Source organism: Pelophylax lessonae (genome assembly GCF_965119305.1).
Source record: "Pelophylax lessonae genome assembly, chromosome: 3".
NCBI lineage: Eukaryota > Metazoa > Chordata > Amphibia > Anura > Ranidae > Pelophylax > Pelophylax lessonae.
Genome location: NC_138770.1, coordinates 686,005,144 through 686,021,813, shown reverse-complemented (window position 1 = coordinate 686,021,813; position 16,670 = coordinate 686,005,144). Strand labels below are relative to the sequence as shown.

General features: G+C 47.5%; 1 protein-coding gene across 1 annotated transcript in view; it reads left to right on the top strand.

Annotated features, from left to right (window-relative positions):
* The window catches only part of PLB1 (phospholipase B1), a gene marked incomplete at its 5' end in the record, with an annotated part of 217,657 nt that overhangs the window by 158,336 nt on the left and 42,651 nt on the right, over nt 1–16,670 (top strand). Inside the window, 4 exons of the mRNA XM_082251005.1 lie at nt 4,139–4,220; nt 7,647–7,748; nt 7,839–7,934; nt 13,864–13,935. Coding sequence (XP_082107131.1) covers nt 4,139–4,220; nt 7,647–7,748; nt 7,839–7,934; nt 13,864–13,935 — 352 coding nt within the window. The remainder of the gene's footprint in view (nt 1–4,138; nt 4,221–7,646; nt 7,749–7,838; nt 7,935–13,863; nt 13,936–16,670) is intronic.

The following is a 16,670-nucleotide window of genomic DNA, read 5'->3' as shown; positions in this document are numbered from 1 at the left end:
AATGGTGAAAAAATAAAATAAATGGTAGAGTATAGTGAAAAATATCCCCGTATAAAGCTGCAGCAAGAAATGTATAGGATAACATACATATCATAAATATTCTTTGTGAGAGGCGCGCTAACCCAAAGGTAAGCCATAAATATACACTGATAATCATCACAAATAACAAACGGTGAAAAAATTCCATAATCAAATGACATAAAAAGTGAAAAGTTCATATATCCCATAAAATAAAGAAAGTAAAGTTCCTGCAGACAAAAGAAAGTAAAGTTCCGATATGAGCTCGGCGCTCCGCTTCTTTTTGCTTTTGGGGACTTTGGAACGGAGGAACGCCTGTCTGTGAAGACTGACCGGAGGATTGTGGGTAACATAGTGACGGTTTACTGACACAAGTGCGTTCTGACTTCCTCTACACAGAGAGTCACATTGGGTTTTGGTAAGTATAGTCACATGGGGGTGTTTGGAGGAGACGTGGGGCTTTTCCTTTTCTTGGAATGCAGAGTTGGATCCACAGATGATTATCTATACTACTATTATCCCGCATTGGTGTTGGACTTTCTTTTGTCTGCACAAACTTTACATTCATTCAATTTTATGCGATATATGAACTTTTCACTTTTTATGTCATTTGACTATGGAATTTTTTCACCTTTTATGTTATTTGTGGTGATTATCAGTAGGGATGCACCTATACCAAGCATCTGCGCGAGTATCGGTACTCACCAAAATGCTCTCAATACCAAAAGGGATACTTTCTAGTGTGATTTGCGTCAATACAAGATGAATGGGTGATAATCGCACTGCAAATAATGGCATGCAATTTGAACAGGAAAGGGGTGCGATTCCTGTCCGAATCGCAAGTGATTTTCCCCAACGCTCCTGTGTGTGTATAAAAAGGGATTAAAGCGCCATCAAAAAATATGTTAGAACTCACAGTACACAGGCACTGGAGGGGATGTAGAGGTGATCCCCCCCCCCCCCAAGCTGACATCACTTCCGCCCTATACCCATGGGTCAGAGGCATAACTAGAACCTTCAGGGCCCTGGTGCAAGAAACCATGAAGGGGCCCCCAGACCCCTGGCCGGGGGCCCTTCCCTTCAAGCCTGAGGCTCTTCCCACTGATCCTGGGGCCCTTTACTCTCGTTGCGGGGCCCTTTATTACTTCTGCAGTGGGCCCCCTTCCTGCCATCTTGGGGCCTCCCCACGGGGGTGTAGTGCCAGGGCCCAGGCGCAAGTGTGACCCTTGCGATCCTGGTGTCACCCACTGGTGTCAGTAGTTTTTTATTTATTGGTATTTTAATTGTATTATTTTTTATCATTTTATTTTATTTTTTTACAATGTGACTGACTATGACTCTGTCCATTCAGAAAAGGAAGGAGCTGGTAAATTACATATTTACCAACCCCTTCCTGGTTCTCTATTGTGACACATCTCCTGCAGCAGCCGGCAGGAGAGGGGAGGGAGCACAGTAAAAGGGGGGGGGGACCAGGGGAGCACACAGGGGCCCAGAGATAGCAGAACACAAGTGAACTGGATAGGAGGAGTGGCGGGGGCAGCATACAGAGGAACCAATCTCCTCCATTTTCCTCCTGCAGCTACAGGAGGAAAAAGGAGGACAGTGATTTCTCTACATGCTGCCCCCGCGCCCCCCCCCTCCTATCCAGGTGTACAGAGGAGCCCCACAGGCCCCCTGGAGCATGGGGCCCGGTTGCAATTGCAACCCCTGCAACCCCTTTAGTTACGCCCCTGCCATGGGGTCTCGGGAAACTTCTCCTCCGGCCCTGTGAGCACCTCCAGTGGCCCTGATTTCCTATCATCAGCGGACCAGGACACCTATGTAGATTATTTTGCATGTGGCCACTGGCCAGATATGAACTGTGAATTTTAACATTTTTTAAACTGCCCGCTAGATGGTGCTTTAATTCCTTTCTTTACACACACAGAAGAGAAGTGAGGGGAATTGCACCGCATTCCTGTTCAAATCGCATTCTACTCTTTGCAGTGCAAATTTCGTATATTGACCCAAATTGCACCGCAAAGTATCAGTACTCGGTATCGGCGAGTACTTGACCGAAAGTATTGGTACTTGTACTCGCCAATAAGAAAACGGTGTCAGTGCAACCCTAATTATCAGTTACACATGTATCTATATTTATGGTTTACTTTTGGGTTAGTGCAGCATCTTAAAAAGAATAATTATAACACACTGCCGTTTATTTATTTTTACCCTCGTCACACTGATTATTGTTAGAAATGTATTGTCTCATGAAGGACATAACAACAGGTTCTCTTTAATGCTGGCCCCACCAGCTGCACATACTCATCTAGATTTTGCTCCCATGTCGTTCCTTTTGCCCATGAGGATCAAAGAGAGAAAGTTGCAACAAATGAGAACTTGAACAAAGCTGAGGAGCCCCCCCCCCCCCCCCCCCCAATGTAATTAGGGTCAGGATAAAGTATCTGAAAACCCTGAGACTACAAAAGCACAATAACATGTGACAAGTTACATAAAATAAATCTTGAACCATGATGATAGAAAACCATTTTGACATGTTTTTGTGCCAGTCACCTGACCGGTTTCTTAGTAAAATAGCTAGGCACCCAAAATTGGAGCAAAAAGTCCAAGGGACTGAGGGAGTCTGGAGGTCTCAGACAAGTAAGAGAGAGTCTGTGGTGCCAGGAGATCCCCCACTGAGAGGCCAGGGAGCATGGAGGTGCCCGGGTGCTAGGAGATCACCCACTGAGAGGCCAGGGAGCATGGAGGTGCCCGGGTGCTAGGAGATCACCCACTGAGAGGCCAGGGAGCATGGAGGTGCCCAGGTGCCAGGAAATCCCCTACTGAGAGGCCAGTGAGCATGGAGGTGCCCGGGTGCCAGGAGATCCCCCACTGAGAGGCCAGGGAGCATTGAGATGCCCCCCTGCAAGGAAATTCCCTACTGAGAGGCCAGGGAGCATGGAGGTGCCCGGGTGCTAGGAGATCATCCACTGAGAGGCCAGGGAGCATGGAGGTGCCCGGGTGCTAGGAGATCACCCACTGAGAGGCCAGGGAGCATGGAGGTGCCCGGGTGCTAGGAGATCACCCACTGAGAGGCCAGGGAGCATGGAGGTGCCCAGGTGCCAGGAGATCCCCTACTGAGAGGCCAGGGAGAATGGAGGTGCCCGGGTGCCAGGAGATCCCCCACTGAGAGGCCAGGGAGCATGGAGATGCCCCCCTGCAAAGAAATCCCCTACTGAGAGGCTAGGGAGCATGGAGGTGCCCGGGTGCCAGGAGATCCCCTACTGAGAGGCCAGGGAGCTTGGAGATGCCCGGGTGCCAGGAGATTCCCCACTGAGAGGCCAGGGAGCATGGAGGTACCCGGGTGCCAGTAGATCCCCTACTGAGAGGCCAGGGAGCACGGATGTGCCCCCCTGCCAGGAGATCCCCTACTGAGAGGCCAGGGAGCATGGAGGAGCCCCCATGCCAGGAGATCCCCTACTGAGAGGCCAGGGAGCATGGTGGTGCCCCGGTGCCAGGAGATCCCCTACTGAGAGGCCAGGGAGCATGGAGGTGCCCGGGTGCCAGGAGATCCCCCACTGAGAGGCCAGGGAGCATGGAGGTGCCCAGGTGCCAGGAGATCCCCCACTGAGAGGCCAGGGAGCATGGAGATGCCCCCCTGCAAGGAAATCCCCTACTGAGAGGCCAGGGAGCATGGAGGTGCCCAGGTGCCAGGAGATCCCCTACTGAGAGGCCAGGGAGCATGGAGATGCCCGGGTGCCAGGAGATTCCCCACTGAGAGGCCAGGGAGCATGGAGGTACCCGGGTGCCAGTAGATCCCCTACTGAGAGGCCAGGGAGCATGGTGGTGCCCCAAGATCCCCTACTGAGGCCGGGGAGCCCAGAGATGTCCTGGTGACAGGAGATCCCCTACTGAGGGGCCAGGGAGCATGGAGGCACTCGGATGCCAGGAGATCCCCTACTGAGAGGCCAAGGAGCATGGAGGCTTCAATTAAAAGGGTGGGAAAGCCAAGAGAGCACAGAGAGCCAGGAAGGAAATGGTCTGAGGGGGCCAATAGATCTGTATTGTTGGATGTGTAGGCATTCAATCTATCTGTGTATATATGTTATTGGGTCACTATTGTATCATTTCACCTGTACAGGTTGCTGTGCCCGTGTGTTCTGAGCTACCCAGAGGATTCCTATGAGACGCAGATGGTAAAGGACGCCAACCTTGTTTATCAGGTGCAGTAATGCCTTATATCCTTTACCCTGATATTATACAGGACAGCAAAATGAACTGCTACCAGCTTATTGGTGGCATTTCTCATCCTTTTTACATATTATATATATCATATATTATATAATAATAATTGTTATTAAAATTAAAATGATTTTTAGTTTTTTGTATGTCACATTTACTTTGGGGAAGGCCCGTGCACTACAACTATTGGCTCACACAGTCCCGCCTTCCCTTGTCTATCCTCTTCCATCCAATCACTGGACCCATCCCGCTTTCATCCATCATCTCCAGCAGAAACATTGTCCCTTTGTCTATGCCATCTACTGACACTCAGGATACAATATTTCAGAGTAAAACCAATATTTGACTTTATAAATGAAGCCTTGTACTGCTAATTACAAGGAGCAAGCAAACATGCAATTGGGGGCCGGATATCTCTGTAGATCCAGTGATGGAAACCCCCACCCATGGCACGGCAAGCTTCACTATATGACTAAACGTATGTGGGCGCCTGACCATCACATCTACTATATGGCTAAAACATGGACTCAAGTGTCCTGCACAGAATCCTGACCTCAACCCTACGGAACACCTTCGTAAGCCAGATCTTCTCATCCAACATCAGAACCAGACCTCACAAATACATAGAAATACCCACAGACATAGTGCAAAATATGGTGGAAAGCCTTTCCAGAAGAGTGCAGGAATTCAAAAGCTCTGAACTCAACACTACTGAACACATATGAGAGGAACTGGAATGTCTGACTGCAAACCAGGTCTTCTATTTGGTGCCCAAGGGGGGCCTGACACGCAAGCCAGGTCTTATTTTGGTGGCCAACGTGGGACCTGGCACACAAGCGAGGTTTTTTTTTTGGTGCCCAACGTGGGACCTTACACACAAGCCAGGTCTTCTCATCCGGCATGAGTTCTCAACCTCACAAATGTGCACAAATTCCCACAGACACCCCACCCTCCGAAATCTTGTGTAAAGCTTTTCTAGAAGAGTGGAGGAAATCAAAAGCCCTGAACTCAACCCTACTGAACACATATGAGAGGAACTGGAATGTCTGACTGCAAACCAGGTCTTTTTTTTGGTGGCCAATGTGGGACCTGGCACACAAGCGAGGTCTTTTTTTTTGGTGCCCAACGTGGGGCCTTACACACAAGACAAATCTTTTTTTTTTTGGTGCCCGATGTGACGCCTAACACACAAGCCAGGTCTTTTTTTTTGGTGCCAAACATGGGGCCTGACACAAAAGCCAGGTCTTTTTTTTTTTGGTGCCCAATGTGAGGCCTGACACAAAAGCCAGGTCTTATTTTGGTGGCCAACGTGGGACTTGGCACACAAGCGAGGTCTTTTTTTTGGTGCCCAATGTGGGGCCTGACACACAAGCCAGGTCTTTTTTTTTGGTGCCCGATGTGACGCCTAACACACAAGCCAGGTCTTTTATCTTTGGTGACCAATGTGGGGCCTGACACACAAGCCAGGTCTTTTTTTTTTGTGCCCAATGTGAGGCCTGACACACAAGCCAAGTTTTTTTTTTTTGGTACCCAACTTTGGGCCTGACATACAAGCCAGGTCTTCTCATCCAGCATGAGTACCCAACCTTACAAATGTGTACAAATTCCCACAGACACCCTCACACATCTTGTGGAAAGCCTTCCTAGAAGAGTGGAGGAATTCAAGAGTCTTGACCTCAACCCTACTGTACTGATACCGGACCTCCCCAATGCTCTTTTGGCTGAATGGGCACGAATCCCAACAGATACACTCCAACAGTTTGTGGGAAGCCTTCCCAGAAGAGTGGAGCCAGCTCCATAAAGACATAGTCTGACCAGTTTAGTGTGGAGGAACTCCAGTGTTCCACACACAGTGGTGTATCTTGGTTTTGTGCTGCTCTAGGCAAGATTAAAATTGGGCGCCCCCCTATGTAAATTTGCCCCACTCCTTTTTTAACAGATGTGACTCCCTCCAAAATTGAAGGACTACAAGTCCCAGCATGAACCCCTGAGATCTCATGAGAGGGGGGGTGGGAGGGTTAGGGAGAGAGAGAGAGGGGGGTGGGTGAGGGAAGGAGAGAAAGAGAGAGGGGGCAGGTGAGGGAGAGAGAGAGAGAGAGAGGGGGGATGAGAGAGAGAGGGGGGAATCAAAGAGAGAGAGAGAGGGGGGATGAGAGAGAGAGGGGGATGAGAGAGAGAGAGGGGGGATGAGAGAGAGAGAGGGGGGTGAGAGAGAGGGGGGATGAGAGAGAGAGAGGGGGGATGAGAGAGAGAGAGGGGGGATGAGAGAGAGAGAGAGGGGGGATGAGAGAGAGAGAGAGAGGGGGGATGAGAGAGAGAGGGGGGATGAGAGAGAGGGGGGATGACAGAGAGAGAGGGGGGATGAGAGAGAGAGGGGGGTGAGAGAGAGTGGGGAGATGAGAGAGTGGGGAGATGAGTGAGTGGGGAGAGGGGAGATGAGAGAGAGAGAGGGGAGATGAGAGAGAGAGGGGAGATGAGAGAGAGAGAGGGGAGATGAGAGAGAGAGGGGGGAGATGAGAGAGAGAGAGGGAGGGGAGATGAGAGAGAGAGAGGGGAGATGAGAGAGAGAGGGGGGTGAGAGAGAGGTGGGATGATAGAGTAGGGTGGATGAGAGAGAGGGGGAATGAGAGAGAAAGAGAGGGATGAGAGAGTGGGGATGAGAGAGAGAGCGCGAGAAAGGGGGGTGAGAGAGAGAGGGGGGATGAGAGAAAGAGGGGGGGATGAGAGAGAGAGAGAGGGGGATGAGAGAGAGAGAGAGGGGGGTGATAGAGAAAGAGAGAGGGGTTGAAAGAGAGAGAGGGAGGTGAGAGAGAGGGAGAGAGAGAGAGGAGGGCTGAGAGAGAGAGAGAAGGGGGTGAGTGAGAGAGAGAGAGGGGGGTGAGAGAAGCGGTTCTAGCAACCAGTGGCCAATAGAGTTTCAGGTGGAGGGGGTGGCTTTTTTGCTGCCCCCCTGCAAAGTGCCACCCTAGGCCTGGGCCTTGTTGGCCTAGGCCAAAATACAGCACTGTCCACACAGAGCCCTGACCTCAACCCTACTGGACAGCTTTGGGAAGAACTGGAACATCAAATGCAAGCCAGTTTTTGTCCAATGTGGGACCTGACATGCAAGTCAGGTATTCTCATCCAACATCAGTACCCGACCTCACAAATGGGAACAAATTCCCACAGACACCCTCCAAAATCTTGTTGAAAGCCTTCCTAGAAGAGTGGAGGAAGTTCAAGCCACAAAAGGGGACAACTCCATACAGATGGTCAGGTGTCCACATGCTTTTAGCCATAGGGTGTAAAATACAAGAACTGGTATACAATTGTTGAATTTTTCCAATCCACAACCCTTCCTATGCTCAGAATTGGCACACATGGACTAGAAATAATGAGTTCTTATGTTTCTTCTTCTCTTATAACAGTCCAGTCTGCAGCAACTGATCGATTCTGGAAGATACGACACCAGAGATAACTTCACGGTGGTTCTGCAGCCATTTTTCCGCCATACCAATATCCCATATCTGGTAATTGTTTCAAACAAGAATCTGCTTGGTGGGGTAATATATAGCAGTGCAGTTGATGCTCAGTGTGGTTTTTTTTTTTTCTCTATCTAGAATGGGACACCAGATGTCTCGTACCTCGCTCCAGACTGCTTCCACCTCAGTCAGAGGTCTCACTCCCAGCTGGCCAGGATGCTCTGGAACAACATGGTAATGTATAAATGATGGCCTTTGGGAGCCAATGACAGGGAGGGGCAAATGCACAAATGTTAAATATTCTTTAGCCCACACTAAACCAGTAGCTTGTGAGCCACATGCTGTCCCCAAGTTATGTATGGCCTTATATGCCTCTCCCAAGTGACGAGACAATGTAAGCATACAATGTCCACAAACAGTCGTATCAGCAGGTAGCATTGATAATTTCAAAAAACTATTAGATGGGCTTCTTAAAGACCACAACATACAGGGGTATACAATGTACAACATACAGGAGTATACATTGTACAACATACAGGGGTATACAATGTACAACATACAGGGGTATACAATGTACAACATACAGGGGGTATACAATGTACAACATACAGGGGTATACAATGTACAACATACAGGGGTATACAATGTACAACATACAGGGGTATACAATGTACAACATACAGGGGGTATACAATGTACAACATACAGGGGTATACAATGTACAACATACAGGGGTATACAATGTACAACATACAGGGGTATACAATGTACAGCATACAGGGGTATACAATGTACAACATACAGGGGGTATACAATGTACAACATACAGGGGTATACAATGCACAACATACAGGGGGTATACAATGTACAACATACAGGGGGTATACAATGTACAACATACAGGGGGTATACAATGTACAACATACAGGGGGTATACAATGTACAACATACAGGGGTATACAATGTACAGCATACAGGGGTATACAATGTACAACATACAGGGGTATACAATGTACAACATACAGGGGGTATACAATGTACAACATACAGGGATATACAATGTACAACATACAGGGATATACAATGTACAACATACAGGGGTATACAATGTACAACATACAGGGGTATACAATGTACAACATACAGGGGTATACAATGTACAACATACAGGGGTATACAATATACAACATACAGGGATATACAATGTACAACATACAGGGGTATACAATGTACAACATACAGGGGGTACACAATGTACAACATACAGGGGGTATACAATGTGCAACATACAGGGGGTATACAATGTACAACATACAGGGGTATACAATGCACAACATACAGGGGGTATACAATGTACAACATACAGGGGGTATACAATGTACAACATACAGGGGGTATACAATGTACAACATACAGGGGGTATACAATGTACAACATACAGGGGTATACAATGTACAGCATACAGGGGTATACAATGTACAACATACAGGGGTATACAATGTACAACATACAGGGGGTATACAATGTACAACATACAGGGATATACAATGTACAACATACAGGGATATACAATGTACAACATACAGGGGTATACAATGTACAACATACAGGGGTATACAATGTACAACATACAGGGGTATACAATGTACAACATACAGGGGTATACAATATACAACATACAGGGATATACAATGTACAACATACAGGGGTATACAATGTACAACATACAGGGGGTACACAATGTACAACATACAGGGGGTATACAATGTGCAACATACAGGGGGTATACAATGTGCAACATACAGGGGTATACAATGTACAACATACAGGGGTATACAATGTACAGCATACAGGGGTATACAATGTACAACATACAGGGGTATACAATGTAGGGTTAACAGCAAACACACACACACATCATAGGTTGAACTGGATGGACTGATGTCTTTTTTCAACCTCACTAACTATGTAACTATGTAATGTAGCCACAATGTATCTGCATATGACAGATCATGGCATGAAACCTAGAATGCAGTCACATGACCCCAGGTGACCGGGTCATCCCATTAACATATTCTGTAAATACAAGCTGTGGGCTGGATGGCTGGAAATAGGTGAGATGGTGCGGACTCACACCAACCACCTCCCCTGGTCACCATCAGCCAGCCCAAACCTGTATATAAAGAATAGGTCAAAGGGATAACCTGGTCATCTGGTGTCATGTGACCACATTATATGGTTCATGTGGTGCAGACTTCCACTAATCATCTCACCTGGTTACCTTCAGCCAGTCCAAGAGTTCTGTAACGCCCAGTCTGGTAAAGGAAACAGCAGAGGGCGCTAACTATGTGCAGTATATAGCAAAAGACTTTATAAAAAAAATCTTTTCCTATATACTGCACTAAGTTGGCGCCCTCTGCTGTTTGCTTTATATATTGCAGAGATTACTTCAGTATTATTGAGCACCTGCCAGGAATATCTTTGGACCTGTGGACATTTTTAGCATAATCCTACACCCCCCATAGCACATTCACGCGTGTGCTTATGTTGTAGCTTAGCTGTATCCCCCCTACCTGCACCATTCTTAACCACTTTAGGACCGGAGGATTTTCCTGCTTTACGTCCGGGCCATTTTGTGCGATTCGGCACTGTGCGACTTTAACTGACAATTGGGCGGTCGTGCAACGCTGTACCCAAACGAAATTTACGTCCTTTTTTTCCCACAAACAGAGCTTTCTTTTGGTGGTATTTGATCACCTCTGCACTTTTCATTTTTTGCGATATTAATAAAAAAAAAGCGAAATTTTGCAAAAATAACAATATTTTTCTAATTTGACAGTTAAAAAATATCCAATATATTCAATTTTTGTCATATATTTAGGCTACAATGTATTTATCTCCATGTCTTTGACAAAAAAATTCTCAATCAGCGTATTTTTAACCGCTTTAAGAGCGGAAGATTTTACCCCATTCCTGACCAGGCCATATTTTGCGATTCAGGACTGCGTTACTTTAACGGACAATTGCGCAGTCGTGCGATGCTGTACCCAAATTAAGTAAACGTCTTTTTATTCTCCACAAATAGAGCTTTCTTTTGGTGGTATTTGATCACCTGTGCGATTTTTACTTTTTGCGCTATAAACAAAAAAAGAGCAACAATTTTGAAAAAATAACAATATTTTTCACATTTTTTTATATGAAATTCCCCCCCAAAAAAAAGTAAAAATTAAAATTTTTTAACATTTTAGGCCAATTTGTTTTCTGCTACATATTTTTGGTAAAAAAAATTGCAATAAGCGTATTTTGATTGGTTTGCGCAAAAGTTATCGCAGCTACTAACTAAGGGAAATTTATGTCATTTTTATTGTTTTTTTTTTTAACTAGTAATGGCGGCGATCTGCGATTTTTTTTGTGGGACTGCGACATTGCGGTGGACAGATCGGACCCCTGACTGACATTTTTGACATTTTTGGGGGTACCAGTGACATTACTACAGTAATCAGTGCTATACATATGCACTGTTATTGTAAAAATGACACTGGCAGGGAAGGGGTTAACTTTATTAGAGATCAAGGGGTTGTGTCCCTAGGGGCGTGTTTCTAACTGTGGGGGGGCGTGGCTTGTGATGTAACCACAGAGACATACGATCCTATATAGCAGGATCGTATGATCTCTGCAGTTACACCAAGGAGAATGACAGACGGCTTTGTTTACATCAGTCGCCTGCCTTTCTCCCTCTCCAGCGGGAGATCGCGAGTGACCGGCGGACATCGGAGCCTCCGGTCACTCGCGCTGGGACCTCTGTGAAGGAGCGGGGGCAGGAGCGCACCTCCGGCAGCGCGGGCTCGCCCCTACAAGCTCCTGGGCGAGCAACGTAGTACTACGTCACTTTGCCCAGGAGGGGCTGACTGCTGCAGTAAATGTACTTGCGGCGGTCGGCAAGTGGTTAAAAAAAAAACTTTTTTGCAGTTTATCTATTTATTTTAGTAAATTCAATGTGTCCCGGGACTGGCCCCACCCACATTACATGAAGACGTACAGTGAGGTGAAAAAGTATTTGACCCCCTGCTGATTTTGTAGGTTTGCCCAATAACAAAGAAATGATCCGTCCATATATGACTGTTGTCACCTCTCACCAAGCTGCTTGGCGATGGTCTTGTAGCCATTCCAGCCTTGTGTAGGTCTCCAATCTTCTCCCTGACATCCTTGGACGGCTCTTTGGTCTTGGCCATGGTGGAGAGATTGGAATCTGATTGGTTGATTCTGTGGAAAGGTGTCTTCTATACAAGTAACAAGCTGAGATTAGGAGCACTCCCTATAAGAGAATCCTCCTAATCTCAGCTCATTACCTGTATAGAAGACACCTGGGAGCCAGAAATCTGCTGATTGGTCGGGGATCAAATACTTATTTCACTCATTAACCACTTGCCGACCGCCGTCAGTATATTTACTGCGGCGGTCAGCCCCTCCTTGGCAAAGTGACGTTAGGGGTACGTCGCTCGCCCACGAGCCTCTAGGGGGCGAGCGCGTGCCGCCGGAGGCGCGCTCCCGCCCCCCGCTCGTTCCCTGACATCCCCGAGTGACTGGTGGCTCTGATGTCCGCCGGTCACTCGCGATCTCCCACTGGAGAGGGAGAAAGGCAGGCGGCTGATGTAAACAAAGCCGTCTGTCATTCTCCCTGGTGTAACTGCAGAGATCATACAATCCTGCTATCTAGGATCGTATGTCTCTGTGGTTACATCACAAGCCACGCCCCCCACATTTAGAAGCACGCCCCTAGGGATACATTTAACCCACTGTTTACCAATAAAGTTAACCCCTTCCCTGCCAGTGTCATTAGTACAGTGACAGTGCATATTTATAGCACTGATTACTGCAGTAATGTCACTGGTACCCCCAAAAGTGTCAAAAATATCAGTCAGGGGTCCGATCTGTCCGCCGCAATGTCGCAGTCCCGCAAAAAAAATCGCAGATCGCCGCCATTATTAGTTAAAAAAAAAAAAAACAATAAAAATGACATAAATCTTTCCCGTAGTTAGTAGCTGCGATAACTTTTGCGCAAACCATTTAAAATACGCTTATTGCGATTTTCTTTTTACCAAAAATATGTAGCAGAAAACAAATTGGCCTAAAATGCTAAAAAAATTTGATTTTAAAAAAATTTTTTGGTAATGTTATATATTGGAATGTAAAAAATATTGTTTTTTCAAAATTGTCTCTCTTTTTTTCAAAAATTAAAAATCTCAGAGGTGATCAAATACCACCAAAAGAAAACTCTGTTTGTGTGAAAAAAAGGACATCAATTTCATTTGGGTACAGCGTCGCATGACTGCGCAATTGTCCGTTAAATTAACACTGTGCCGAATCGCAAAATATGGCCTGGTCAGGAATGGGGTAAAATCTTCCGGTCTTAAAGCAGTTAAAAATACCCTCATTGAGGATTTTTTTGTCAGAGACATGTAGCTAAATACATTTTGGCCTAAATATATGACAAAAATCGAATATATTGGATTTTTTTTATGTCAAAGTAGAAAATGTCAATTTTTTCGCAAAATTTTCGCTCTTTTTTTATTAATATCGCAAAAAATGAAAAGCGCAGAGGTGATCAAATACCACCAAAAGAAAGCTCTGTTTGTGGGAAAGAAATGACGTAAATTTTGTTTGGGTACGACGTTGCATGACCGCGCAATTATCAGTTAAAGTCGCGCAGTGCCAAGTTGCAAAAAGTGGCCCAGACGTAAGACTGGAAAATCCTCCGGTGGTAAATAAAGTCCTCCTAATCTCAGCTCATTACCTGTATAGAAGACACCTGGGAGCCAGAAATCTGCTGATTGGTCGGGGATCAAATACTTATTTCACTCATTAAAATGCAAATCAATTTATAACTTTTTTGAAATGCGTTTTTCTGGATATTTTTGTTGTTATTCTGTCTTTCACTGGTAAAATAAACCGACCAATAAAATTATAGACTGATCATATCTTTGTTAGCGGGAAAACCTACAAAATCAGCAGGGGGTCACATACTTTTTCCCCTCACTGCATATTCTCCATTATCAGCACAGGAAGAGTTTATAACATGTAACAATATATTAGAATTCCATGGTAGAGTTGGTTTATTATTATCTCCTCATTCTCCATATTTGTGGTGTTTCTTTTTGTTCAGCTTGAACCCGTCGGACAGAAAACGGACACTCTGGACTTGGCAGCCAGCCTGTCACTGAAGTGTCCAACTCAGGTAAGAAAACCAATCGCTGAACTCCGGGCATGTAAATCTATTCCTCCATATCTGCAAAGGACATAAATCCACTCTGTGTGCACCATGACACATTGCAAACCCAGATATTACCTTGTAAATGTAGCAGTGACATCGCCACTGTGCTGTATATAGCTTGTGCAGGGAGCAGAGCTGTGGGAGGGGCCAGCAGGCTCCACCCACTACAGAAAATGACAGGAGGGGGCGCAGACAAGACCATTCACTGTTCGCAAGAAGAGAGCGTAGAGCTGTGGGAGGGGCCTGACAGGCTCCACCCAGTACAGAAAACTACAGGAGGGGGCGGAGACAAGAGCAGTCACCGTGTGCAAGAGAGCTCAGACCTGTGGGAGGGGCCCAGCAGGCTCCACCCACTACAGAAAACTACAGGAGGTGGCAGAGACAAGAGCAGTCATCATGCGCAAGAAGAGAGTGCAGAGCTGTGGGAGAGGCCTGGCAGGCTCCACCCACTACAGAAAACTACAGGAGGGGGCGGAGACAAGAGCAGTCACCGCGTGCAAGAGAGCTCAGACCTGTGGGAGGGGCCCAGCAGGCTCCACCCACTACAGAAAACTACAGGAGGGGGCGGAGACAAGAGCAGTCACCGTGTGCAAGAGAGCTCAGACCTGTGGGAGGGGCCCAGCAGGCTCCACCCACTACAGAAAACTACAGGAGGGGGCGGAGACAAGAGCAGTCACCGTGTGCAAGAGAGCTCAGAGCTGTTGGAGGGGCCCAGCAGGCTCCACCCACTACAGAAAGACACAGGAGAGGGCGTAGACAATAGCAGTCACTGTGCGCAAGAAACGAACACAGAGCTGTGGGAGAGGCCCAGAAGGCTCCAACCACTACAGAAAACTACTGGAGAGGCGGAGACAAGAGCAGTCACCGCGTGCAAAAAGAGAGCACAGAGCTGTGGGAGGGGCCCAGCAGGCTCCACCCACTACAGAGAACTACAGGGGGGGGGGCGGAGACAAGACCAATCACCCTACACAATGTTATAACACTAGAGCACATACACGATAAACCTCCAGAAACCTGCGAGGGGGGCCCCAAGGTCTAGTCTGCCTAGGGGCCTCCACAGAGTTTAATCCGCCCCCATCTGATAATGACTGGTGCCTGGCTGTCCGATCCGCACTTCCTATGTACCAGCTGACACACACTATATTGTCAAAGTATTGGGACGCCGGCCTTTACACACACATGAACTTTAATGGCATCCCAGTCTTAGTCCGTAGGGTTCAATATTGAGTTGGCTCCGCCCTTTGCAGCTATAACAGCTTCAACTCTTCTGGGAAGGCCGTCCACAAGGTTTAGGAGTGTCTATGGGAATGTTTAACCATTCTTCCAGAAGCCCATTTGTGAGGTCAGGCACTGATGTTGGATGAGAAGGCCTGGCTCTCAATCTGCGCTCTAATTCATCCCAAAGGTGTTCTATCGGGTTGAGGTCAGGACTCTGTGCAGGCCAGTCAAGTTCCTCCAACCCAAACTCGCTCATCCATGTCTTTAAAAGAGTGATTTTATCTGGGATGGGGGTATTTGTGCTGGGGGGGATTTAGGGGGATGAGGAGAGGGCAAAGATTTGTACTGGGAGGGGGGGTTTGAGGTGGGAGGGGAGAAGAAGTGTACTTGGAGGGGAAATTTTAGGGGTAGAGGATTTGTGCTAGAAAGAGTGATTTTATCTGCGATGGGGGTTTTTGTGTTGGGGGTGATTTAAGGGAATGGGAGAGGGGATTTAACAGTGGGGCAGATTTGTATTTGGAGGAGGGGGAATTTATGCTTAGGAGCAAGCATGCAGATTAGTCCACGTTTTTTTAGGAGGGGCGGGGGATTTTTGCTGAAACATAATGCTCATATATCTTGGGGGGGGGGGGGTGTTTGGCATGTTCGCCCCGGGCTCTAGATGACCTTCTCCTGGCATTGCATTCACCACTCTATCAAAAAGTAACGTTTTAGCTAATCCAGAGCACTCCTCTCCCACATTGGACCCTTCATATCCAATATAAAGTATCCAGACCCTTATAATATTGTTGCAGCGGAAATTTGGGGAAGGTTGGGACTCGGAAGGGTCGTGAAGGTAGGGAGGGTCAGGAAGGTGGGGAAGGTTGGGAGGGTGGGGAAGGTCGGAAGGGTCGTAAAAGGTTGGGAGGTCAGACTCGGGAGGGTCGCAAAAGGTTGGGAAGGTCGGGAAGGTCAGGAAGGTGGGGAAGGTCGGGAGGGTCAGGAAGGTTGGGAAGGTCGGGAGAGTTGCGAAAGTGGGGAAGGTCGGTCGGGTGGGGATGGTCAGGAGGGTTGGGAAAGTGGGGAGAGTCGGGAAGGTTGGGAGGGTCGGGAAGGTGGGGAAGGTTTGGGAAGGTCGGAAATGTGGGGAGGGTGGGGAAGGTGGGTAAGGTTTGGGTAGGTTGGGAAGGTCGGAAATGTGGGGAGGGTGGGGAAGGTTTGGGAAGGTCGGAAATGTGGGGAGGGTGGGGAAGGTCGGAAATGTGGGGAGGGTGGGGAAGGTTTGGGAAGGTCGAAATGTGGGGAGGGTGGGGAAGGTGGGGAAGGTTTGGGAAGGTCGAAATGTGGGGAGGGTGGGGAAGGTTTGGGAAGGTCGGAAATTTGGGGAGGGTGTGGAAGGTGGGGAAGGTTTGGGAAGGTCGAAATGTGGGGAGGGTGGGGAAGGTTTGGGAAGGTCGGAAATGTGGGGAGGGTGGGGAAGGTGGGGAAGGTTTGGGAAGGTT